Source organism: Hyla sarda, unplaced genomic scaffold (genome assembly GCF_029499605.1).
Source record: "Hyla sarda isolate aHylSar1 unplaced genomic scaffold, aHylSar1.hap1 scaffold_775, whole genome shotgun sequence".
Classification (NCBI taxonomy): Eukaryota; Metazoa; Chordata; class Amphibia; order Anura; family Hylidae; genus Hyla; species Hyla sarda.
This window is the reverse complement of record NW_026610798.1, coordinates 1-26,231: the sequence shown is the minus strand read 5'-3', so window position 1 is coordinate 26,231 and position 26,231 is coordinate 1. Positions and strand designations below refer to the sequence as shown.

The following is a 26,231-nucleotide window of genomic DNA, read 5'->3' as shown; positions in this document are numbered from 1 at the left end:
TCTATATATACTGTATATACCTCTGTATACTGTGGACACTCCTCTATATATACTGTATATACCTCTGTATACTGTGGACACTCCTCTATATATACCGTATATACCTCTGTATACTGTGGACACTCCTCTATATATACCGTATATACCTCTGTATACTGTGGACACTCCTCTATATATACTGTAGACACTCCTCTATATATATTGTATATACCTCTGTATACTGTGGACACTCCTCTATATATACCGTATATACCTCTGTATACTGTGGACACTCCTCTATATATACCGTATATACCTCTGTATATTGTGGACACTCCTCTATATATACCGTATATACCTCTGTATACTGTGGACACTCCTCTATATATACTGTATATACCTCTGTATACTGTAGACACTCCTCTATATATACTGTATATACCTCTGTATACTGTGGACACTCCTCTATATATACCGTATATACCTCTGTATACTGTGGACACTTCTCTATATATACCGTATATACCTCTGTATACTGTGGACACTCCTCTATATATACTGTATATACCTCTGTATACTGTGGACACTCCTCTATATATACTGTATATACCTCTGTATACTGTGGACACTCCTCTATATATACCTCTATATACTGTGGACACTCCTCTATATATACCGTATATACCTCTGTATACTGTGGACACTCCTCTATATATACCGTATATACCTCTGTATACTGTGGACACTCCTCTATATATACTGTATATACCTCTGTATACTGTGGACACTCCTCTATATATACTGTATATACCTCTGTATACTGTGGACACTCCTCTATATATACTGTATATACCTCTGTATACTGTGGACTCTTCTCTATACATACTGTATATACCTCTGTATACTGTGGACACTCCTCTATATATACCGTATATACCTCTGTATACTGTGGACACTCCTCTATATATACCTCTGTATACTGTGGACACTCCTCTATATATACCTCTGTATACTGTGGACACTCCTCTATATATACTGTATATACCTCTGTATACTGTGGACACTCCTCTATATATACTGTATATACCTCTGTATACTGTGGACACTCCTCTATATATACTGTATATACCTCTGTATACTGTGGACACTCCTCTATATATATTGTATATACCTCTGTATACTGTAGACACTCCTCTATATATACCGTATATACCTCTGTATACTGTGGACACTCCTCTATATATACCTCTGTATACTGTGGACACTCCTCTATATATACCGTATATACCTCTGTATACTGTGGACTCTCCTCTATATATACTGTATATACCTCTGTATACTGTGGACACTCCTCTATATATACTTTATATACCTCTGTATACTGTGGACACTCCTCTATATATACTGTATATACCTCTGTATACTGTGGACACTCCTCTATATATACCGTATATACCTCTGTATACTGTGGACACTCCTCTATATATACCTCTGTATACTGTGGACACTCTTCTATATATACCGTATATACCTCTGTATACTGTGGACTCTCCTCTATATATACCGTATATACCTCTGTATACTGTGGACACTCCTCTATATATACTGTATATACCTCTGTATACTGTAGACACTCCTCTATATATACTGTATATACCTCTGTATACTGTGGACACTCCTCTATATATACTGTATATACCTCTGTATACTGTGGACACTCCTCTATATATACCGTATATACCTCTGTATACTGTGGACACTCCTCTATATATACCGTATATACCTCTGTATACTGTGGACACTCCTCTATATATACCGTATATACCTCTGTATACTGTGGACACTCCTCTATATATACTGTATATACCTCTGTATACTGTGGACACTCCTCTATATATACCGTATATACCTCTGTATACTGTGGACACTCCTCTATATATACCGTATATACCTCTGTATACTGTGGACACTCCTCTATATATACTGTATATACCTCTGTATACTGTAGACACTCCTCTATATATACTGTATATACCTCTGTATACTGTGGACACTCCTCTATATATACTGTATATACCTCTGTATACTGTGGACACTCCTCTATATATACCGTATATACCTCTGTATACTGTGGACACTCCTCTATATATACCGTATATACCTCTGTATACTGTGGACACTTCTCTATATATACCGTATATACCTCTGTATACTGTGGACACTCCTCTATATATACCGTATATACCTCTGTATACTGTGGACACTCCTCTATATATACCGTATATACCGCTGTATACTGTGGACACTCCTCTATATATACCGTATATACCTCTGTATACTGTGGACACTCCTCTATATATACTGTATATACCTCTGTATACTGTGGACACTCCTCTATATATACCTCTATATACTGTGGACACTCCTCTATATATACCGTATATACCTCTGTATACTGTGGACACTCCTCTATATATACTGTATATACCTCTGTATACTGTGGACACTCCTCTATATATACTGTATATACCTCTGTATACTGTGGACACTCCTCTATATATACTGTATATACCTCTGTATACTGTGGACTCTTCTCTATATATACTGTATATACCTCTGTATACTGTGGACACTCCTCTATATATACCGTATATACCTCTGTATACTGTGGACACTCCTCTATATATACCTCTGTATACTGTGGACACTCCTCTATATATACCTCTGTATACTGTGGACACTCCTCTATATATACTGTATATACCTCTGTATACTGTGGACACTCCTCTATATATACTGTATATACCTCTGTATACTGTGGACACTCCTCTATATATACCGTATATACCTCTGTATACTGTGGACACTCCTCTATATATATTGTATATACCTCTGTATACTGTGGACACTCCTCTATATATACTGTATATACCTCTGTATACTGTGGACACTCCTCTATATATACCTCTATATACTGTGGACACTCCTCTATATATACTGTATATATCTCTGTATACTGTGGACACTCCTCTATATATACTGTATATACCTCTGTATACTGTGGACACTCCTCTATATATACTGTATATACCTATGTATACTGTGGACACTCCTCTATATATACTGTATATACCTCTGTATACTGTGGACTCTTCTCTATATATACTGTATATACCTCTGTATACTGTGGACACTCCTCTATATATACCATATATACCTCTGTATACTGTGGACACTCCTCTATATATACCATATATACCTCTGTATACTGTGGACACTCCTCTATATATACCGTATATACCGCTGTATACTGTGGACACTCCTCTATATATACCGTATATACCTCTGTATACTGTGGACACTCCTCTATATATACTGTATATACCTCTGTATACTGTGGACACTCCTCTATATATACCTCTATATACTGTGGACAATCCTCTATATATACTGTATATACCTCTATATACTGTGGACACTCCTCTATATATACTGTATATACCTCTGTATACTGTGGACACTCCTCTATATATACTGTATATACCTCTGTATACTGTGGACACTCCTCTATATATACTGTATATACCTATGTATACTGTGGACACTCCTCTATATATACTGTATATACCTCTGTATACTGTGGACACTCCTCTATATACACTGTATATACCTCTGTATACTGTGGACACTCCTCTATATATACTGTATATACCTATGTATACTGTGGACACTCCTCTATATATACCGTATATACCTCTGTATACTGTAGACACTCCTCTATATATACTGTATATACCTCTATATACTGTGGACACTCCTCTATATATACTGTATATACCTCTGTATACTGTGGACACTCCTCTATATATACTGTATATACCTCTGTATACTGTGGACACTCCTCTATATATACTGTATATACCTATGTATACTGTGGACACTCCTCTATATATACCGTATATACCTCTGTATACTGTGGACACTCCTCTATATATACTGTATATACCTATGTATACTGTGGACACTCCTCTATATATACTGTATATACCTCTGTACACTGTGGACACTCCTCTATATATACTGTATATACCTCTGTATACTGTGGACACTCCTCTATATATACTGTATATACCTCTGTATACTGTAGACACTCCTCTATATATACTGTATATACCTCTGTATACTGTGGACACTCCTCTATATATACCGTATATACCTCTGTATACTGTGGACACTCCTCTATATATACTGTATATACCTCTGTATACTGTGGACACTCCTCTATATATACTGTATATACCTATGTATACTGTGGACACTCCTCTATATATACCGTATATACCTCTGTATACTGTGGACACTCCTCTATATATACCGTATATACCTCTGTATACTGTGGACACTCCTCTATATATACTGTATATACCTCTGTATACTGTGGACACTCCTCTATATATACCGTATATACCTCTGTATACTGTGGACACTCCTCTATATATACCGTATATACCTCTGTATACTGTGGACACTCCTCTATATATACTGTATATACCTCTGTATACTGTGGACACTCCTCTATATATACACCTCTGTATACTGTGAACACTCCTCTATATATACTGTATATACCTCTGTATACTGTGGACACTCCTCTATATATACTGTATATACCTCTGTATACTGTGGACACTCCTCTATATATACTTTATATACCTCTGTATACTGTGGACACTCCTCTATATATACTGTATATACCTCTGTATACTGTGGACACTCCTCTATATATACCGTATATACCTCTGTATACTGTGGACACTCCTCTATATATACCGTATATACCTCTGTATAGTGTGGACACTCCTCTATATATACCTCTGTATACTGTGGACACTCCTCTATATATACCGTATATACCTCTGTATACTGTGGACACTCCTCTATATATACCGTATATACCTCTGTATAGTGTGGACACTCCTCTATATATACCTCTGTATACTGTGGACACTCCTCTATATATACCGTATATACCTCTGTATACTGTGGACACTCCTCTATATATACCGTATATACCTCTGTATAGTGTGGACACTCCTCTATATATACCTCTGTATACTGTGGACACTCCTCTATATATACTGTATATACCTCTGTATACTGTGGACTCTCCTCTATATATACTGTATATACCTCTGTATACTGTGGACACTCCTCTATATATACCGTATATACCTCTGTATACTGTGGACTCTCCTCTATATATACCGTATATACCTATGTATACTGTGGACACTCCTCTATATATACTGTATATACCTCTGTATACTGTGGACACTCCTCTATATATACTGTATATACCTCTGTATACTGTGGACACTCCTCTATATATACTGTATATACCTCTGTATACTGTAGACACTCCTCTATATATACTGTATATACCTCTGTATACTGTGGACACTCCTCTATATATACTGTATATACCTCTGTATACTGTGGACACTCCTCTATATATACCGTATATACCTCTGTATACTGTGGACACTCCTCTATATATACCGTATATACCTCTGTATACTGTGGACACTCCTCTATATATACCGTATATACCTCTGTATACTGTGGACACTCCTCTATATATACCGTATATACCTCTGTATACTGTGGACACTTCTCTATATATACCGTATATACCTCTGTATACTGTGGACACTCCTCTATATATACCGTATATACCTCTGTATACTGTAGACACTCCTCTATATATACTGTATATACCTCTGTATACTGTGGACACTCCTCTATATATACTGTATATACCTCTGTATACTGTGGACACTCCTCTATATATACTGTATATACCTCTGTATACTGTGGACACTCCTCTATATATACCGTATATACCTCTGTATACTGTGGACACTCCTCTATATATACCGTATATACCGCTGTATACTGTGGACACTCCTCTATATATACCGTATATACCTCTGTATACTGTGGACACTCCTCTATATATACTGTATATACCTCTGTATACTGTGGACACTCCTCTATATATACCTCTATATACTGTGGACACTCCTCTATATATACTGTATATACCTCTGTATACTGTGGACACTCCTCTATATATACTGTATATACCTCTGTATACTGTGGACACTCCTCTATATATACTGTATATACCTATGTATACTGTGGACACTCCTCTATATATACTGTATATACCTCTGTATACTGTGGACTCTTCTCTATATATACTGTATATACCTCTGTATACTGTGGATACTCCTCTATATATACCGTATATACCGCTGTATACTGTGGACACTCCTCTATATATACCATATATACCTCTGTATACTGTGGACACTCCTCTATATATACTGTATATACCTCTGTATACTGTGGACACTCCTCTATATATACCTCTATATACTGTGGACACTCCTCTATATATACTGTATATACCTCTGTATACTGTGGACACTCCTCTATATATACTGTATATACCTCTGTATACTGTGGACACTCCTCTATATATACCGTATATACCTCTGTATACTGTGGACACTCCTCTATATATATTGTATATACCTCTGTATACTGTGGACACTCCTATATATACTGTATATACCTCTGTATACTGTGGACACTCCTCTATATATACCTCTATATACTGTGGACACTCCTCTATATATACTGTATATACCTCTGTATACTGTGGACACTCCTCTATATATACTGTATATACCTCTGTATACTGTGGACACTCCTCTATATATACTGTATATACCTATGTATACTGTGGACACTCCTCTATATATACTGTATATACCTCTGTATACTGTGGACTCTTCTCTATATATACTGTATATACCTCTGTATACTGTGGACACTCCTCTATATATACCGTATATACCTCTGTATACTGTGGACACTCCTCTATATATACCGTATATACCTCTGTATACTGTGGACACTCCTCTATATATACCGTATATACTTCTGTATACTGTGGACACTCCTCTATATATACCGTATATACCGCTGTATACTGTGGACACTCCTCTATATATACCGTATATACCTCTGTATACTGTGGACACTCCTCTATATATACTGTATATACCTCTGTATACTGTGGACACTCCTCTATATATACCTCTATATACTGTGGACACTCCTCTATATATACTGTATATACCTCTGTATACTGTGGACACTCCTCTATATATACTGTATATACCTCTGTATACTGTGGACACTCCTCTATATATACTGTATATACCTCTGTATACTGTAGACACTCCTCTATATATACTGTATATACCTCTGTATACTGTGGACACTCCTCTATATATACCGTATATACCTCTGTATACTGTGGACACTCCTCTATATATACCTCTGTATACTGTGGACACTCCTCTATATATACCTCTGTATACTGTGGACACTCCTCTATATATACCCCCCCATTATACTGTGTCCTGTGTCTGCTCTGGGGTGATAATAGTGATCAGATGACCCTCCCCACGGGGCCTGTATAATAATACCACCATACGGGGCCTGTATAATGATACCACCCCACGGGGCCTGTATAATAATACTACCCCATGGGGCCTGTATAATAATACCACCCCACGGGGCCTGTATAATAATACCACCCCACGGGGCCTGTATAATAATACCACCCCACGGGGCCTGTATAATAATACCACCACACGGGGCCTGTATAACAATACCACCACACGGGGCCTGTATAATAATACCACCCCACGGGGCCTGTATAATAATACCACCCCACGGGGCCTGTATAATAATACCACCCCACGGGGCCTGTATAATAATACCACCCCACGGGGCCTGTATAATAATACCACCCCACGGGGCCTGTATAATAATACCACCCCACGGGGCCTGTATAATGATACCACCACACGGGGCCTGTATAATAATACCACCCCACGGGGCCTGTATAATAATACCACCCCACGGGGCCTGTATAATAATACCACCCCACGGGGCCTGTATAATAATACCACCCCACGGGGCCTGTATAATGATACCACCACACGGGGCCTGTATAATAATACCACCCCACGGGGCCTGTATAATGATACCACCCCACGGGGCCTGTATAATAATACCACCACACGGGGCCTGTATAATGATACCACCCCACGGGGCCTGTATAATAATACTACCCCATGGGGCCTGTATAATAATACCACCCCACGGGGCCTGTATAATAATACCACCCCACGGGGCCTGTATAATAATACCACCACACGGGGCCTGTATAATAATACCACCCCACGGGGCCTGTATAATAATACCACCATACGGTGCCTGTATAATAATACTACCCCACGGGGCCTGTATAATAATACCACCCCACGGGGCCTGTATAATAATACTACCCCATGGGGCCTGTATAATAATACCACCCCACGGGGCCTGTATAATAATACCACCACACGGGGCCTGTATAATAATACCACCACACGGGGCCTGTATAATAATACCACCCCACGGGGCCTGTATAATAATACCACCCCACGGGGCCTGTATAATAATACCACCACACGGGGCCTGTATAATAATACCACCACACGGGGCCTGTATAATAATACCACCCCACGGGGCCTGTATAATAATACCACCACACTGGGCCTGTTTAAAAATACCACCACACGGGGCCTGTATAATAATACCACCCCACGGGGCCTGTATAATAATACCACCCCACGGGGCCTGTATAATAATACCACCACACGGGGCCTGTATAATAATACCACCCCACGGGGCCTGTATAATAATACCACCCCACGGGGCCTGTATAATAATACCACCCCACGGGGCCTGTATAATAATACCACCACACGGGGCCTGTATAATAATACCACCATACGGTGCCTGTATCATGATACCACCCCACGGGGCCTGTATAATAATACCACCACACGGGGCCTGTATAATAATACCACCCCACTGGGCCTGTATAATAATACCACCACACGGGGCCTGTATAATAATACCACCCCACGGGGCCTGTATAATAATACCACCACACTGGGCCTGTATAATAATACCACCCCACGGGGCCTGTATAATGATACCACCCCACGGGGCCTGTATAATAATACCACCCCACTGGGCCTGTATAATAATACCACCATACGGGCCTGTATAATGATACCACCACACGGGGCCTGTATAATAATACCACCACACTGGGCCTGTATAATAATACCACCATACGGGCCTGTATAATAATACCACCCCACGGGGCCTGTATAATAATACCACCACACTGGGCCTGTATAATAATACCACCACACGGGGCCTGTATAATAATACCACCACACTGGGCCTGTATAATAATACCACCACACTGGGCCTGTATAATAATACCACCACACGGGGCCTGTATAATGATACCACCACACGGGGCCTGTATAATGATACCACCCCACGGGGCCTGTATAATAATACCACCCCACGGGGCCTGTATAATAATACCACCCCACTGGGCCTGTATAATAATACCACCCCACGGGGCCTGTATAATAATACCACCACACTGGGCCTGTATAATAATACCACCACACGGGGCCTGTATAATAATACCACCCCACGGGGCCTGTATAATAATACCACCACACGGGGCCTGTATAATAATACCACCCCACGGGGCCTGTATAATAATACCACCACACGGGGCCTGTATAACAATACCACCCCACGGGGCCTGTATAATAATACCACCCCACGGGGCCTGTATAATAATACCACCACACGGGGCCTGTATAATAATACCACCCCACGGGGCCTGTATAATAATACCACCCCACGGGGCCTGTATAATAATACCACCCCACGGGGCCTGTATAATAATACCACCCCACTGGGCCTGTATAATAATACCACCACACGGGGCCTGTATAATGATACCACCCCACGGGGCCTGTATAATAATACTACCCCACGGGGCCTGTATAATAATACCACCACACGGGGCCTGTATAATGATACCACCCCACGGGGCCTGTATAATAATACCACCCCACGGGGCCTGTATAATGATACCACCCCACGGGGCCTGTATAATAATACCACCACACGGGGCCTGTATAATGATACCACCCCACTGGGCCTGTATAATAATACCACCACACGGGGCCTGTATAATGATACCACCCCACTGGGCCTGTATAATAATACCACCCCACGGGGCCTGTATAATAATACCACCCCTCGGGGCCTGTATAATAATACCACCCCACGGGGCCTGTATAATAATACCACCCCACTGGGCCTGTATAATAATACCACCCCACGGGGCCTGTATCATGATACCACCCCACGGGGCCTGTATAATAATACCACCACACGGGGCCTGTATAATAATACCACCCCACGGGGCCTGTATAATAATACCACCCCTCGGGGCCTGTATAATAATACCACCCCACGGGGCCTGTATAATAATACCACCCCACGGGGCCTGTATAATAATACCACCACACGGGGCCTGTATAACAATACCACCACACGGGGCCTGTATAATAATACCACCCCACGGGGCCTGTATAATAATACCACCACACGGGGCCTGTATAATAATACCACCATACGGGGCCTGTATAATAATACCACCCCACGGGGCCTGTATCATGATACCACCCCACGGGGCCTGTATAATAATACCACCACACGGGGCCTGTATAATAATACCACCCCTCGGGGCCTGTATAATAATACCACCCCACGGGGCCTGTATAATAATACCACCCCACGGGGCCTGTATAATAATACCACCACACGGGGCCTGTATAACAATACCACCACACGGGGCCTGTATAATAATACCACCCCACGGGGCCTGTATAATAATACCACCACACGGGGCCTGTATAATAATACCACCACACGGGGCCTGTATAACAATACCACCACACGGGGCCTGTATAATAATACCACCACACGGGGCCTGTATAATAATACCACCACACGGGGCCTGTATAATAATACCACCACACGGGGCCTGTATAATGATACCACCCCACTGGGCCTGTATAATAATACCACCACACGGGGCCTGTATAATAATACCACCACACGGGGCCTGTATAACAATACCACCACACGGGGCCTGTATAATAATACCACCACACGGGGCCTGTATCATGATACCACCCCACGGGGCCTGTATAATAATACCACCACACGGGGCCTGTATAACAATACCACCACACGGGGCCTGTATAATAATACTACCCCACGGGGCCTGTATAATAATACCACCACACGGGGCCTGTATAATAATACCACCACACGGGGCCTGTATAATAATACCACCATACGGGGCCTGTATAATAATACCACCCCACGGGGCCTGTATAATAATACCACCCCACGGGGCCTGTATAATAATACCACCATACGGGGCCTGTATAATAATACCACCCCTCGGGGCCTGTATCATGATACCACCCCACGGGGCCTGTATAATAATACCACCACACGGGGCCTGTATAATAATACCACCATACGGGGCCTGTATAATAATACCACCCCACGGGGCCTGTATAATAATACCACCATACGGGGCCTGTATAATAATACCACCCCACGGGGCCTGTATAATAATACCACCACACGGGGCCTGTATAATAATACCACCCCACGGGGCCTGTATAATAATACCACCCCACGGGGCCTGTATAATAATACCACCCCACGGGGCCTGTATAATAATACCACCCCACGGGGCCTGTATAATAATACCACCACACGGGGCCTGTATAATAATACCACCATACGGGGCCTGTATAATAATACCACCCCTCGGGGCCTGTATCATGATACCACCCCACGGGGCCTGTATAATAATACCACCACACGGGGCCTGTATAATAATACCACCATACGGGGCCTGTATAATAATACCACCCCACGGGGCCTGTATAATAATACCACCATACGGGGCCTGTATAATAATACCACCCCACGGGGCCTGTATAATAATACCACCACACGGGGCCTGTATAATAATACCACCATACGGGGCCTGTATAATAATACCACCCCTCGGGGCCTGTATCATGATACCACCCCACGGGGCCTGTATAATAATACCACCACACGGGGCCTGTATAATAATACCACCATACGGTGCCTGTATCATGATACCACCCCACGGGGCCTGTATAATAATACCACCATACGGTGCATATATATTACCATTATACAGTGTATAATACATTTAGACATTATATTACCACCATGCTGTCTACATATAGGGCTGTATTTGGGCCTGTGCCTACGGTGGCAGTGCTTAGAGGGGCAGCACTTCAGTGGTTGAATCCACATGGGTTAGAGGTGATCCACATGAAACACGTCCGGCTCTGCTGCGTTTTTGGACACTTGTGAAATCCCCCGATGGCTCCTCTGGCGTCTGTGTGATGTCACGTATGACCGCTCACACTCCAAAGTCCACATGCAGGTGTCCTCGCTCTTCTCTCTGCAGGGTTGGTCACGCAGGAGAATATGTGGTTCTTACTTTCTTCTCTTCTTACTTTCTGGTTGTCTCTGTTTCCAGCCGGCACCTCTGACCCATCTGCTGACTGTGATGTGAAGTCCTCTGCGCCTGGCACATCCACTCACACAATCCACGGCATAGTGTTTGATGCGGGCAGCACTGGGACACGGATCCACATCTACACATTCCATCATAGTGCTGTAGGTAAGTGTCCTTCTGCTCCTCCTCAGACTGTAGGTTAGTGTCCTTCTGCTCCTCCTCAGGCTGTAGGTAAGTGTCCTTCTGCTCCTCCTCAGGCTGTAAGTGTCCTTCTGCTCCTCCTCAGGCTGTAGGTAAGTGTCCTTCTTCTGCTCCTCCTCAGGCTGTAGGTTATTGTCCTTCTTCTGCTCCTCCTCACGCTGTAAGTAAGTGTCCTTCTTCTGCTCCTCCTCAGGCTGTAAGTAAGTGTCCTTCTTCTGCTCCTCCTCAGGCTGTAAGTGTCCTTCTTCTGCTCCTCCTCAGGCTGTAGGTTATTGTCCTTCTTCTGCTCCTCCTCAGGCTGTAGGTTATTGTCCTTCTTCTGCTCCTCCTCAGGCTGTAGGTTATTGTCCTTCTTCTGCTCCTCCTCAGGCTGTAGGTTATTGTCCTTCTTCTGCTCCTCCTCAGGCTGTAGGTAAGTGTCCTTCTTCTGCTCCTCCTCAAACTGTAGGTTATTGTCCTTCTTCTGCTCCTCCTCAGGCTGTAAGTTATTGTCCTTCTTCTGCTCCTCCTCAGGCTGTAAGTGTCCTCCTTCTGCTCCTCCTCAGGCTGTAGGTTATTGTCCTTCTTCTGCTCCTCCTCAGGCTGTAGGTAAGTGTCCTTCTGCTCCTCCTCAGGCTGTAAGTAAGTGTCCTTCTTCTGCTCCTCCTCAGGCTGTAAGTAAGTGTCCTTCTTCTGCTCCTCCTCAGACTGTAAGTAAGTGTCCTTCTTCTGCTCCTCCTCAGGCTGTAGGTTATTGTCCTTCTTCTGCTCCTCCTCAGGCTGTAGGTTATTGTCCTTCTTCTGCTCCTCCTCAGGCTGTAAGTTATTGTCCTTCTTCTGCTCCTCCTCAGGCTGTAGGTTATTGTCCTTCTTCTGCTCCTCCTCAGGCTGTAAGTTATTGTCCTTCTTCTGCTCCTCCTCAGGCTGTAGGTTAGTGCCCAGCTCCCGCTCCTCCTCAGGCTGCAGGTTAGTGCCCAGCTCCCGCTCCTCCTCAGGCTGTAGGTTAGTGCCCAGCTCCCGCTCCTCCTCAGGCTGCAGGTTAGTGCCCAGCTCCCGCTCCTCCTCAGGCTGCAGGTTAGTGCCCAGCTCCCGCCCCTCCTCAGGCTGCAGGTTAGTGCCCAGCTCCCGCTCCTCCTCAGGCTGTAGGTTAGTGCCCAGCTCCCTCTCCTCCTCAGGCTGCAGATTAGTGCCCAGCTCCCGCCCCTCCTCAGGCTGCAGGTTAGTGCCCAGCTCCCGCTCCTCCTCAGGCTGTAGGTTAGTGCCCAGCTCCCGCTCCTCCTCAGGCTGCAGGTTAGTGCCCAGCTCCCGCTCCTCCTCAGGCTGTAGGTTAGTGCCCAGCTCCCGCTCCTCCTCAGGCTGCAGGTTAGTGCCCAGCTCCCGCTCCTCCTCAGGCTGCAGGTTAGTGCCCAGCTCCCGCCCCTCCTCAGGCTGCAGGTTAGTGCCCAGCTCCCGCTCCTCCTCAGGCTGTAGGTTAGTGCCCAGCTCCCTCTCCTCCTCAGGCTGCAGATTAGTGCCCAGCTCCCGCCCCTCCTCAGGCTGCAGGTTAGTGCCCAGCTCCCGCTCCTCCTCAGGCTGTAGGTTAGTGCCCAGCTCCCGCTCCTCCTCAGGCTGCAGATTAGTGCCCAGCTCCCGCCCCTCCTCAGGCTGCAGGTTAGTGCCCAGCTCCCGCTCCTCCTCAGGCTGCAGGTTAGTGCCCAGCTCCCGCTCCTCCTCAGGCTGCAGATTAGTGCCCAGCTCCCGCCCCTTCTCAGGCTGCAGGTTAGTGCCCAGCTCCCGCTCCTCCTCAGGCTGTAGGTTAGTGCCCAGCTCCCGCTCCTCCTCAGGCTGCAGATTAGTGCCCAGCTCCCGCCCCTCCTCAGGCTGCAGGTTAGTGCCCAGCTCCCGCTCCTCCTCAGGCTGCAGGTTAGTGCCCAGCTCCCGCTCCTCCTCAGGCTGCAGGTTAGTGCCCAGCTCCCGCCCCTCCTCAGGCTGCAGGTTAGTGCCCAGCTCCCGCTCCTCCTCAGGCTGCAGGTTAGTGCCCAGCTCCCGCTCCTCCTCAGGCTGCAGGTTAGTGCCCAGCTCCCGCCCCTCCTCAGGCTGCAGGTTAGTGCCCAGCTCCCGCTCCTCCTCAGGCTGCAGGTTAGTGCCCAGCTCCCGCTCCTCCTCAGGCTGCAGGTTAGTGCCCAGCTCCCGCCCCTCCTCAGGTTGCCTGTGCTTTTGTCTTATCTTGGTATTTCCCATATTTTAGGGACCCCTCTGGAACTAGATGGGGAGATCTTTGAGTCTGTGAAGCCGGGACTGTCTGCCTTTGCTGAGGAGCCCAAAAAGGTGAACTGCACCATGTTAGCTGAATAATAGAGACTGTTCTCAGAAGTCTCCCCTTATGATGGCAGCACCATCCCCCCCCTCCCCCCCCCCCCCCCAGCATTCAGGGAGCCGATCGATACTGACAGCTTGCCATTAGAATAAAGGGGAATTGTGATGTGACACATAGTGGAAGGAACAAGCCCCCAGCAGTACAGAGTATTTCAGGAGAGGAGTGTGCTGATCATGTGGAGGTCACAGGGTGAGAGTTATATAGTGGAGGTGCAGCAGTACAGAGTATTTCAGGAGAGGAGTGTGCTGATCATGTGGAGGTCACAGGGTGAGAGTTATATAGTGGAAGGAACAAGCCCCCAGCAGTACAGAGTATTTCAGGAGAGGAGTGTGCTGATCATGTGGAGGTCACAGGGTGAGAGTTATATAGTGGAAGGAACAAGCCCCCAGCAGTACAGAGTATTTCAGGAGAGGAGTGTGCTGATCATGTGGAGGTCACAGGGTGAGAGTTATATAGTGGAGGTGCAGCAGTACAGAGTATTTCAGGAGAGGAGTGTGCTGATCATGTAGAGGTCACAGGGTGGTGGTTATATAGTGGAGGTGCAGCAGTACAGAGTATTTCAGGAGAGGAGTGTGCTGATCATGTGGAGGTCACAGGGTGAGAGTTATATAGTGGAGGTGCAGCAGTACAGAGTATTTCAGGAGAGGAGTGTACTGGTCATGTGGAGGTCACAGGGTGAGAGTTATATAGTTGAGGTGCAGCAGTACAGAGTATTTCAGGAGAGGAGTGTACTGATCATGTGGAGGTCACAGGGTGAGAGTTATATAGTGGAGGTGCAGCAGTACAGAGTATTTCAGGAGAGGAGTGTACTGGTCATGTGGAGGTCACAGGGTGAGAGTTATATAGTTGAGGTGCAGCAGTACAGAGTATTTCAGGAGAGGAGTGTACTGATCATGTGGAGGTCACAGGGTGAGAGTTATATGGTGAAGGAGCAGGGTCCACAGCAGTACAGAGTATTTCAGGAGGGTTTTCAGCCTGAATGGTGTTTCCTCTGAATAGCTATATAGAGAGACCCTCTTTGTTGTGATTAACTCTGATGGTTCCCTTAGGGTGCAGAGTCCGTCCTCTCTTTGCTCCGCTTTGCACAGGACCACATTCCTCCCAAAAAGTGGATGAAAACGCTGCTGGTACTAAAAGCAACTGCTGGGCTGCGTCTGCTTCCGGAACACCAGGCCAATGCCTTGCTGATGGAGGTGATAACCGATTATGGAATGTGATTGGTTGTAGGGGTCAGGTTTATAAACAGGGGCTCTTCTCCCAGGAGCCACACTGGCTGCAGTGGTCAGATGTGCTCAGGGCTGGGCGGGGGCAGTGATCAGAGGTGCTCAGGCCTGGGCGGGGGCAGTGATCAGAGGTGCTCATGGCTGGGCGGGGGCAGTGATCAGAGCTGGGCGGGGGCAGGTGCTCAGGGCTGGGTGGGGGCAGTGATCAGAGGTGCTCAGGGCTGGGTGGGAGCAATGATCAGAGGTGCTCAGGGCTGGGCGGGGGCAGTGATCAGAGGTGCTCAGTGCTGGGCTGGGGCAGTGATCAGAGGTGCTCAGGGCTGGGCGGGGGCAGTGATCAGAGGTGCTCAGGGCTTGGCGGGAGCAGTGATCAGAGTTTCTCAGGGCTGGGCGGGGGCAGTGATCAGAGGTGCTCAGGGCTGGGCGGGGGCAGTGATCAGAGCTGGGCGGGGGCAGGTGCTCAGGGCTGGGTGGGGGCAGTGATCAGAGGTGCTCAGGGCTGGGTGGGAGCAATGATCAGAGGTGCTCAGGGCTGGGGCAGTGATCAGAGGTGCTCAGGGCTGGGGCAGTGATCAGAAGTGCTCAGGGCTGGGCTGGGGCAGTGATCAGAGGTGCTCAGGGCTGGGGCAGTGATCAGAGGTGCTCAGGGCTGGGGCAGTGATCAGAGGTGCTCAGGGCTGGGCTGGGGCAGTGATCAGAGGTGCTCAGGGCTGGGCTGGGGCAGTGATCAGAGGTGCTCAGGGCTGGGCTGGGGCAGTGATCAGAGGTGCTCAGGGTTGGGGCAGTGAACAGAAGTGCTCAGGGCTGGGCGGGGGCAGTGATCAGAGATTCTTAGGGCTGGGCGGGAGCAGTGATCAGAGGTGCTCAGGGCTGGGTGGGAGCAGTGATCAGAGGTGCTCAGGGCTGGGTGGGAGCAGTGATCAGAGGTGCTCAGGGCTGGGCTGGGGCAGTGATCAGAGGTGCTCAGGGCTGGGCTGGGGCAGTGATCAGAGGTGCTCAGGGCTGGGCTGGGGGCAGTGATCAGAGGTGCTCAGGGCTGGGCTGGGGCAGTGATCAGAGGTGCTCAGGGCTGGGGCAGTGATCAGAGGTGCTCAGGGCTGGGGCAGTGATCAGAAGTGCTCAGGGCTGGGCTGGGGCAGTGATCAGAGGTGCTCAGGGCTGGGGCAGTGATCAGAGGTGCTCAGGGCTGGGGCAGTGATCAGAGGTGCTCAGGGCTGGGCTGGGGCAGTGATCAGAGGTGCTCAGGGCTGGGCTGGGGCAGTGATCAGAGGTGCTCTGGGCTGGGGCAGTGATCAGAGGTGCTCAGGGCTGTGCTGGGGCAGTGATCAGAGGTGCTCAGGGCTGGGCTGGGGCAGTGATCAGAGGTGCTCAGGGCTGGGGCAGTGAACAGAAGTGCTCAGGGCTGGGCGGGGGCAGTGATCAGAGATTCTTAGGGCTGGGCGGGAGCAGTGATCAGAGGTTCTCAGGGCTGGGCGGGAGCAGTGATCAGAGGTGCTCAGGGCTGGGCTGGGGCAGTGATCAGAGGTGCTCAGGGCTGGGCTGGGGCAGTGATCAGAGGTGCTCAGGGCTGGGCTGGGGCAGTGATCAGAGGTGCTCAGGGCTGGGCTGGGGCAGTGATCAGAGGTTCTCAGGGCTGGGTGGGAGCAGTGATCAGAGGTGCTCAGGGCTGGGCTGGGGCAGTGATCAGAGGTGCTCAGGGCTGGGCTGGGGCAGTGATCAGAGGTGCTCAGGGCTGGGCTGGGGCAGTGATCAGAGGTTCTCAGGGCTGGGCGGGAGCAGTGATCAGAGGTTCTCAGGGCTGGGTGGGAGCAGTGATCAGAGGTTCTCAGGGCTGGGGCAGTGATCAGAGGTGCTCAGGGCTGGGCTGGGGCAGTGATCAGAGGTGCTCAGGGCTGGGCTGGGGCAGTGATCAGAGGTGCTCTGGGCTGGGGCAGTGATCAGAGGTGCTCAGGGCTGTGCTGGGGCAGTGATCAGAGGTGCTCAGGGCTGGGCTGGGGCAGTGATCAGAGGTGCTCTGGGCTGGGGCAGTGATCAGAGGTGCTCAGGGCTGGGCTGGAGCAGTGATCAGAGGTGCTCAGGGCTGGGCTGGGGCAGTGATCAGAGGTGCTCAGGGCTGGGCTGGGGCAGTGATCAGAGGTGCTCAGGGCTGGGCTGGGGCAGTGATCAGAGGTGCTCAGGGTTGGGGCAGTGAACAGAAGTGCTCAGGGCTGGGCGGGGGCAGTGATCAGAGATTCTTAGGGCTGGGCGGGAGCAGTGATCAGAGGTTCTCAGGGCTGGGCGGGAGCAGTGATCAGAGGTGCTCAGGGCTGGGCTGGGGCAGTGATCAGAGGTGCTCAGGGCTGGGCTGGGGCAGTGATCAGAGGTGCTCAGGGCTGGGCTGGGGGCAGTGATCAGAGGTGCTCAGGGCTGGGCTGGGGCAGTGATCAGAGGTGCTCAGGGCTGGGGCAGTGATCAGAGGTGCTCAGGGCTGGGGCAGTGATCAGAAGTGCTCAGGGCTGGGCTGGGGCAGTGATCAGAGGTGCTCAGGGCTGGGGCAGTGATCAGAGGTGCTCAGGGCTGGGGCAGTGATCAGAGGTGCTCAGGGCTGGGCTGGGGCAGTGATCAGAGGTGCTCAGGGCTGGGCTGGGGCAGTGATCAGAGGTGCTCTGGGCTGGGGCAGTGATCAGAGGTGCTCAGGGCTGTGCTGGGGCAGTGATCAGAGGTGCTCAGGGCTGGGCTGGGGCAGTGATCAGAGGTGCTCAGGGCTGGGGCAGTGAACAGAAGTGCTCAGGGCTGGGCGGGGGCAGTGATCAGAGATTCTTAGGGCTGGGCGGGAGCAGTGATCAGAGGTTCTCAGGGCTGGGCGGGAGCAGTGATCAGAGGTGCTCAGGGCTGGGCTGGGGCAGTGATCAGAGGTGCTCAGGGCTGGGCTGGGGCAGTGATCAGAGGTGCTCAGGGCTGGGCTGGGGCAGTGATCAGAGGTGCTCAGGGCTGGGCTGGGGCAGTGATCAGAGGTTCTCAGGGCTGGGTGGGAGCAGTGATCAGAGGTGCTCAGGGCTGGGCTGGGGCAGTGATCAGAGGTGCTCAGGGCTGGGCTGGGGCAGTGATCAGAGGTGCTCAGGGCTGGGCTGGGGCAGTGATCAGAGGTTCTCAGGGCTGGGCGGGAGCAGTGATCAGAGGTTCTCAGGGCTGGGTGGGAGCAGTGATCAGAGGTTCTCAGGGCTGGGGCAGTGATCAGAGGTGCTCAGGGCTGGGGCAGTGATCAGAGGTGCTCAGGGCTGGGCGGGAGCAGTGATCAGAGGTGCTCAGGGCTGGGCGGGAGCAGTGATCAGAGGTGCTCAGGGCTGGGCTGGGGCAGTGATCAGAGGTGCTCAGGGCTGGGCTGGGGCAGTGATCAGAGGTGCTCAGGGCTGGGCTGGGGCAGTGATCAGAGGTTCTCAGGGCTGGGCGGGAGCAGTGATCAGAGGTGCTCAGGGCTGGGGCAGTGATCAGAGGTGCTCAGGGCTGGGCTGGGGCAGTGATCAGAGGTGCTCAGGGCTGGGCTGGGGCAGTGATCAGAGGTGCTCTGGGCTGGGGCAGTGATCAGAGGTGCTCAGGGCTGGGCTGGGGCAGTGATCAGAGGTGCTCTGGGCTGGGGCAGTGATCAGAGGTGCTCAGGGCTGGGCTGGAGCAGTGATCAGAGGTGCTCAGGGCTGGGCTGGGGCAGTGATCAGAGGTGCTCAGGGTTGGGGCAGTGAACAGAAGTGCTCAGGGCTGGGCGGGGGCAGTGATCAGAGATTCTTAGGGCTGGGCGGGAGCAGTGATCAGAGGTTCTCAGGGCTGGGCGGGAGCAGTGATCAGAGGTGCTCAGGGCTGGGCTGGGGCAGTGATCAGAGGTGCTCAGGGCTGGGCTGGGGCAGTGATCAGAGGTTCTCAGGGCTGGGCGGGAGCAGTGATCAGAGGTTCTCAGGGCTGGGTGGGAGCAGTGATCAGAGGTGCTCAGGGCAGGGCTGGGGCAGTGATCAGAGGTGCTCAGGGCTGGGCTGGGGCAGTGATCAGAGGTGCTCAGGGCTGGGCTGGGGCAGTGATCAGAGGTGCTCAGGGCTGGGCTGGGGCAGTGATCAGAGGTGCTCAGGGCTGGGGCAGTGATCAGAGGTGCTCAGGGCTGGGGCAGTGATCAGAAGTGCTCAGGGCTGGGCTGGGGCAGTGATCAGAGGTGCTCAGGGCTGGGGCAGTGATCAGAGGTGCTCAGGGCTGGGGCAGTGATCAGAGGTGCTCAGGGCTGGGCTGGGGCAGTGATCAGAGGTGCTCAGGGCTGGGCTGGGGCAGTGATCAGAGGTGCTCTGGGCTGGGGCAGTGATCAGAGGTGCTCAGGGCTGTGCTGGGGCAGTGATCAGAGGTGCTCAGGGCTGGGCTGGGGCAGTGATCAGAGGTGCTCAGGGCTGGGGCAGTGAACAGAAGTGCTCAGGGCTGGGCGGGGGCAGTGATCAGAGATTCTTAGGGCTGGGCGGGAGCAGTGATCAGAGGTTCTCAGGGCTGGGCGGGAGCAGTGATCAGAGGTGCTCAGGGCTGGGCTGGGGCAGTGATCAGAGGTGCTCAGGGCTGGGCTGGGGCAGTGATCAGAGGTGCTCAGGGCTGGGCTGGGGCAGTGATCAGAGGTGCTCAGGGCTGGGCTGGGGCAGTGATCAGAGGTTCTCAGGGCTGGGTGGGAGCAGTGATCAGAGGTGCTCAGGGCTGGGCTGGGGCAGTAATCAGAGGTGCTCAGGGCTGGGCTGGGGCAGTGATCAGAGGTGCTCAGGGCTGGGCTGGGGCAGTGATCAGAGGTTCTCAGGGCTGGGCGGGAGCAGTGATCAGAGGTTCTCAGGGCTGGGTGGGAGCAGTGATCAGAGGTGCTCAGGGCTGGGGCAGTGATCAGAGGTGCTCAGGGCTGGGGCAGTGATCAGAGGTGCTCAGGGCTGGGCGGGAGCAGTGATCAGAGGTGCTCAGGGCTGGGCTGGGGCAGTGATCAGAGGTGCTCAGGGCTGGGCTGGGGCAGTGATCAGAGGTGCTCAGGGCTGGGCTGGGGCAGTGATCAGAGGTTCTCAGGGCTGGGCGGGAGCAGTGATCAGAGGTTCTCAGGGCTGGGTGGGAGCAGTGATCAGAGGTGCTCAGGGCTGGGGCAGTGATCAGAGGTGCTCAGGGCTGGGGCAGTGATCAGAGGTGCTCAGGGCTGGGCTGGAGCAGTGATCAGAGGTGCTCAGGGCTGGGCTGGGGCAGTGGTCAGAGGTGCTCAGGGCTGGGCTGGGGCAGTGGTCAGAGGTGCTCAGGGCTGGGCTGGGGCAGTGATCAGAGGTGCTCAGGGTTGGGGCAGTGAACAGAAGTGCTCAGGGCTGGGCGGGGGCAGTGATCAGAGATTCTTAGGGCTGGGCGGGAGCAGTGATCAGAGGTTCTCAGGGCTGGGCGGGAGCAGTGATCAGAGGTGCTCAGGGCTGGGCTGGGGCAGTGATCAGAGGTGCTCAGGGTTGGGCTGGGGCAGTGATCAGAGGTGCTCAGGGCTTGGCTGGGGCAGTGATCAGAGGTTCTCAGGGCTGGGCGGGAGCAGTGATCAGAGGTTCTCAGGGCTGGGTGGGAGCAGTGATCAGAGGTGCTCAGGGCTGGGCTGGGGCAGTGATCAGAGGTGCTCAGGGCTGGGCTGGGGCAGTGATCAGAGGTGCTCAGGGCTGGGCTGGGGCAGTGATCAGAGGTGCTCAGGGCTGGGGCAGTGATCAGAGGTGCTCAGGGCTGGGGCAGTGATCAGAAGTGCTCAGGGCTGGGCTGGGGCAGTGATCAGAGGTGCTCAGGGCTGGGGCAGTGATCAGAGGTGCTCAGGGCTGGGGCAGTGATCAGAGGTGCTCAGGGCTGGGCTGGGGCAGTGATCAGAGGTGCTCAGGGCTGGGCTGGGGCAGTGATCAGAGGTGCTCAGGGCTGGGCTGGGGCAGTGATCAGAGGTGCTCAGGGCTGTGCTGGGGCAGTGATCAGAGGTGCTCAGGGCTGGGCTGGGGCAGTGATCAGAGGTGCTCAGGGCTGGGGCAGTGAACAGAAGTGCTCAGGGCTGGGCGGGGGCAGTGATCAGAGATTATTAGGGCTGGGCAGGAGCAGTGATCAGAGGTTCTCAGGGCTGGGTGGGAGCAGTGATCAGAGGTGCTCAGGGCTGGGCTGGGGCAGTGATCAGAGGTGCTCAGGGCTGGGCTGGGGCAGTGATCAGAGGTGCTCAGGGCTGGGCTGGGGCAGTGATCAGAGGTGCTCAGGGCTGGGCTGGGGCAGTGATCAGAGGTTCTCAGGGCTGGGCGGGAGCAGTGATCAGAGGTTCTCAGGGCTGGGTGGGAGCAGTGATCAGAGGTGCTCAGGGCTGGGCTGGGGCAGTGATCAGAGGTGCTCAGGGCTGGGCTGGGGCAGTGATCAGAGGTGCTCAGGGCTGGGCTGGGGCAGTGATCAGAGGTGCTCAGGGTTGGGGCAGTGATCAGAGGTGCTCAGGGCTGGGCTGGGGCAGTGATCAGAGGTGCTCAGGGCTGGGGCAGTGATCAGAGGTGCTCAGGGCTGGGGCAGTGATCAGAGGTGCTCAGGGCTGGGCTGGGGCAGTGATCAGAGGTGCTCAGGGCTGGGGCAGTGATCAGAGGTGCTCAGGGCTGGGGCGGGGGCAGTGATCAGAGGTGCTCAGGGCTGGGCTGGGGCAGTGATCAGAGGTGCTCAGGGCTGGGCTGGGGCAGTGATCAGAGGTGCTCAGGGCTGGGCTGGGGCAGTGATCAGAGGTGCTCAGGGCTGGGCTGGGGCAGTGATCAGAGGTGCTCAGGGCTGGGCTGGGGCAGTGATCAGAGGTTCTCAGGGCTGGGCTGGGGCAGTGATCAGAGGTGCTCAATAATTGGGTCCGTTGCTCCCGTTTTTGGCAGCACGCTGACTGATATGACTAAGGTGCACAAACGTGGTGTGTACCTACCCTAATTCAGCCATAGTCCCCTATACCTAAGCCGGCCCCCCAGGACCATCCACATCACCACCTCATGATGGATCTCTTATGATTTGCAGGTCAGGAAAGTCTTCAGCGCTTCTCCATTTCTTGTCCCAGAAAACAGTGTCAGCATCCTAAATGGGACCGATGAAGGTGGGGAAAACACGTCACCTCTGCAGAGCATCGCTCTGTCCTCTCTACCTCCTGATACATAGTGATATATCCTGCAGATTATTACACCTCTGACCTCTCTACAGATCTGCAGAACATCGCTCTGTCCTCTCTACATCCTGATACATAGTGATATATCCTGCAGATTATTACACCACTGACCTCTATAGAGATCTGCAGAACATCGCTCTGTCCTCTCCTCCTCCTGATACATAGTGATATATCCTGCAGATTATTACACCCCTGACCTCTCTACAGATCTGCAGAACATCGCTCTGTCCTCTCTACCTCCTGATACATAGTGATATATCCTGCAGATTATTACACCTCTGACCTCTATAGAGATCTGCAGAACATCGCTCTGTCCCCTCTACCTCCTGATACATAGTGATATATCCTGCAGATTATTATACCCCTGACCTCTCTACAGATCTGCAGAACATCGCTCTGTCCTCTCTACATCCTGATACATAGTGATATATCCTGCAGATTATTACACCTCTGACCTCTATAGAGATCTGCAGAACATCGCTCTGTCCTCTCCTCCTCCTGATACATAGTGATATATCCTGCAGATTATTACACCCCTGACCTCTCTACAGATCTGCAGAACATCGCTCTGTCCTCTCTACCTCCTGATACATAGTGATATATCCTGCAGATTATTACACCTCTGACCTCTATAGAGATCTGCAGAACATCGCTCTGTCCCCCCTTTCTCCGGATATGCACATAATCAATAATAATCTTCATTTTATATAGCGCACACAGATTCTTCAGCGCTGTACAATCTAATTTTACCTCTTTTGGATTTTGGGAGGAAAGCGGAGAACAAGGTCTTTGCAGATGTCAATGGGGTTTGAACCTCGGACTCCAGCAGCCCTGCTAACCACCGAGCCACCATGCTGCACTTGTAGCTGAGATGGCTCCGCCCTCTTGGGTGATGATGAATGGTGGGAGGGGCCGTGCAGTGGAGTCTGTGTCCAAGTATCTGATGCTGTTGATTCCTCTTACAGGAGTCTTGGCCTGGATCACAGTCAACTTTCTGACAGGTAAATCCTCATCTGTCTAGTGAGAATCGTCTTGTTGTATCTCTGGACTACAGGTGGGTGTCAGGTCTGGGGTAGGGGCGCGGATGTCGGATCTGGGGAAGGGGTGGAGGAGGTAGGTCTGGGGTAGGGGCACAGGAGGTAGGTCTGGGGTAGGGGCGCGGATGTCGGATCTGGGGAAGGGGTGGAGGAGGTAGGTCTGGGGTAGGGGCGCGGGGGTCGGATCTGGGGAAGGGGGTGGAGGAGGTAGGTCTGGGGTAGGGGTGCAGGTGTCGGGTCTGGGGTAGGGGCAGAGGAGGTAGGTCTGGGGTAGGGGCGCGGGGGTCGGATCTGGGAAAGGGGTGGAGGAGGTAGGTCTGGGGTAGGGGGCGCGGGGGTCGGATCTGGGGTAGGGGCAGAGGAGGTAGGTCTGGGGTAGGGGCAGAGGAGGTAGGTCTGGGGTAGGGGCGCAGGTGTTGGGTCTGGGGTAGGGGCGCGGGGGTCGGATCTGGGGTAGGGGCGCAGATGTCGGGTCTGGGGTAGGGGCGGAGGAGGCAGGTCTGGGGTAGGGGCAGAGGAGGTAGGTGTGGGGTAGGGGTGCAGGTGTCGGGTCTGGGGTAGGGGCGGCGGAGGCAGGTCTGGGGTAGGGGCGCGGGTGTCGGGTCTGGGGTAGGGGCAAAGGAGGTAGGTCTGGGGTAGAGGTGCAGGTGTTCGGTCTGGGGTAGGGGCGGCGGAGGCAGGTCTGGGGTAGGGGCAGAGGAGGTAGGTCTGGGGTAGAGGTGCAGGTGTTGGGTCTTTGGTAGAGGCGGCGGCAGGTCTGGGGTAGGGGCGCGGGTGTCGGGTCTGGGGTAGGGGCGAAGGAGGTAGGTCTGGGGTAGAGGTGCAGGTGTTCGGTCTGGGGTAGGGGCGGCGGAGGCAGGTCTGGGGTAGGGGCAGAGGAGGTAGGTCTGGGGTAGAGGTGCAGGTGTTGGGTCTTTGGTAGAGGCGGCGGCAGGTCTGGGGTAGGGGCGCGGGTGTCGGGTCTGGGGTAGGGAGACGGGTGCCGGGTAAGGGGGTGCAGGGGTAGAGGCAGGGGGTCTGGGGGCAGTAGATCTGGGGTAGAGGCGCAGGTGGTAAGTCTGGGGTGGGGGTAGAGACGGGGTGTCTGGGGTAGGGGTGGTAGTTCTAGCATAGATAAGTGTCCTGGTCCTATTTAATAATGCTCTTTGCAGGGCTGTTACATGGGGACCGCAGTGTGGGGATCCTGGATTTGGGTGGAGGCTCCACACAGATAACGTTCTTGCCTCTTGCCAAGGTTAGTGCCGCCTCCTCTGTTGCCATATTGCCTTTCGTAGACCTTTGTCACCACTTTGGGTTTCCTATTTTCAGGCCACACTGGATCAGACACCTGGTGACTTTCTGACAACCCTTGAGATGTTTGGCAGCACATATCGCCTGTACACGCGCAGGTATAAGGAGGCGGAGACAACACGTGGGGTCTGGGGAGGTGTGGAGGCGGACAGGCTGCTACAGGAATTTTTGTTTATTCTATTTAGTTATCTGGGGCTCGGCCTGAAGGCAGCTCGGCTGGCGGTGCTGGAGGCTTCTGTGTCTGCAGGTGATGATGGGGCGGATCTAATGCACCTGTGGCGGGGGGAGGGATCGGATGTAATGCACCTGTGTGGGGGTAGGGGGCAGGTCTATCACCTGTTTGTGGGGGAGGGATCGGATGTAATGCACCTGTGTGGGGGCGGGTCTAATGCACCTGTGTGGGGGGAGGGGGCAGATATTGCACATAACG

General features: G+C 51.4%; 1 protein-coding gene across 1 annotated transcript in view; it reads left to right on the top strand.

Moving 5' to 3' along the window:
* The window catches only part of ENTPD5 (ectonucleoside triphosphate diphosphohydrolase 5 (inactive)), a gene marked incomplete at its 3' end in the record, with an annotated part of 29,772 nt that extends 5,297 nt beyond the window's left edge, over positions 1 to 24,475 (top strand). Inside the window, 6 exon segments of the mRNA XM_056554518.1 lie at positions 12,593 to 12,736; positions 13,002 to 13,040; positions 14,979 to 15,058; positions 16,157 to 16,300; positions 23,330 to 23,405; positions 24,440 to 24,475. Of these exon segments, the coding sequence (XP_056410493.1) occupies positions 16,220 to 16,300; positions 23,330 to 23,405; positions 24,440 to 24,475 (193 nt within the window).
* Positions 24,476 to 26,231: the final 1,756 nt, after the last annotated feature.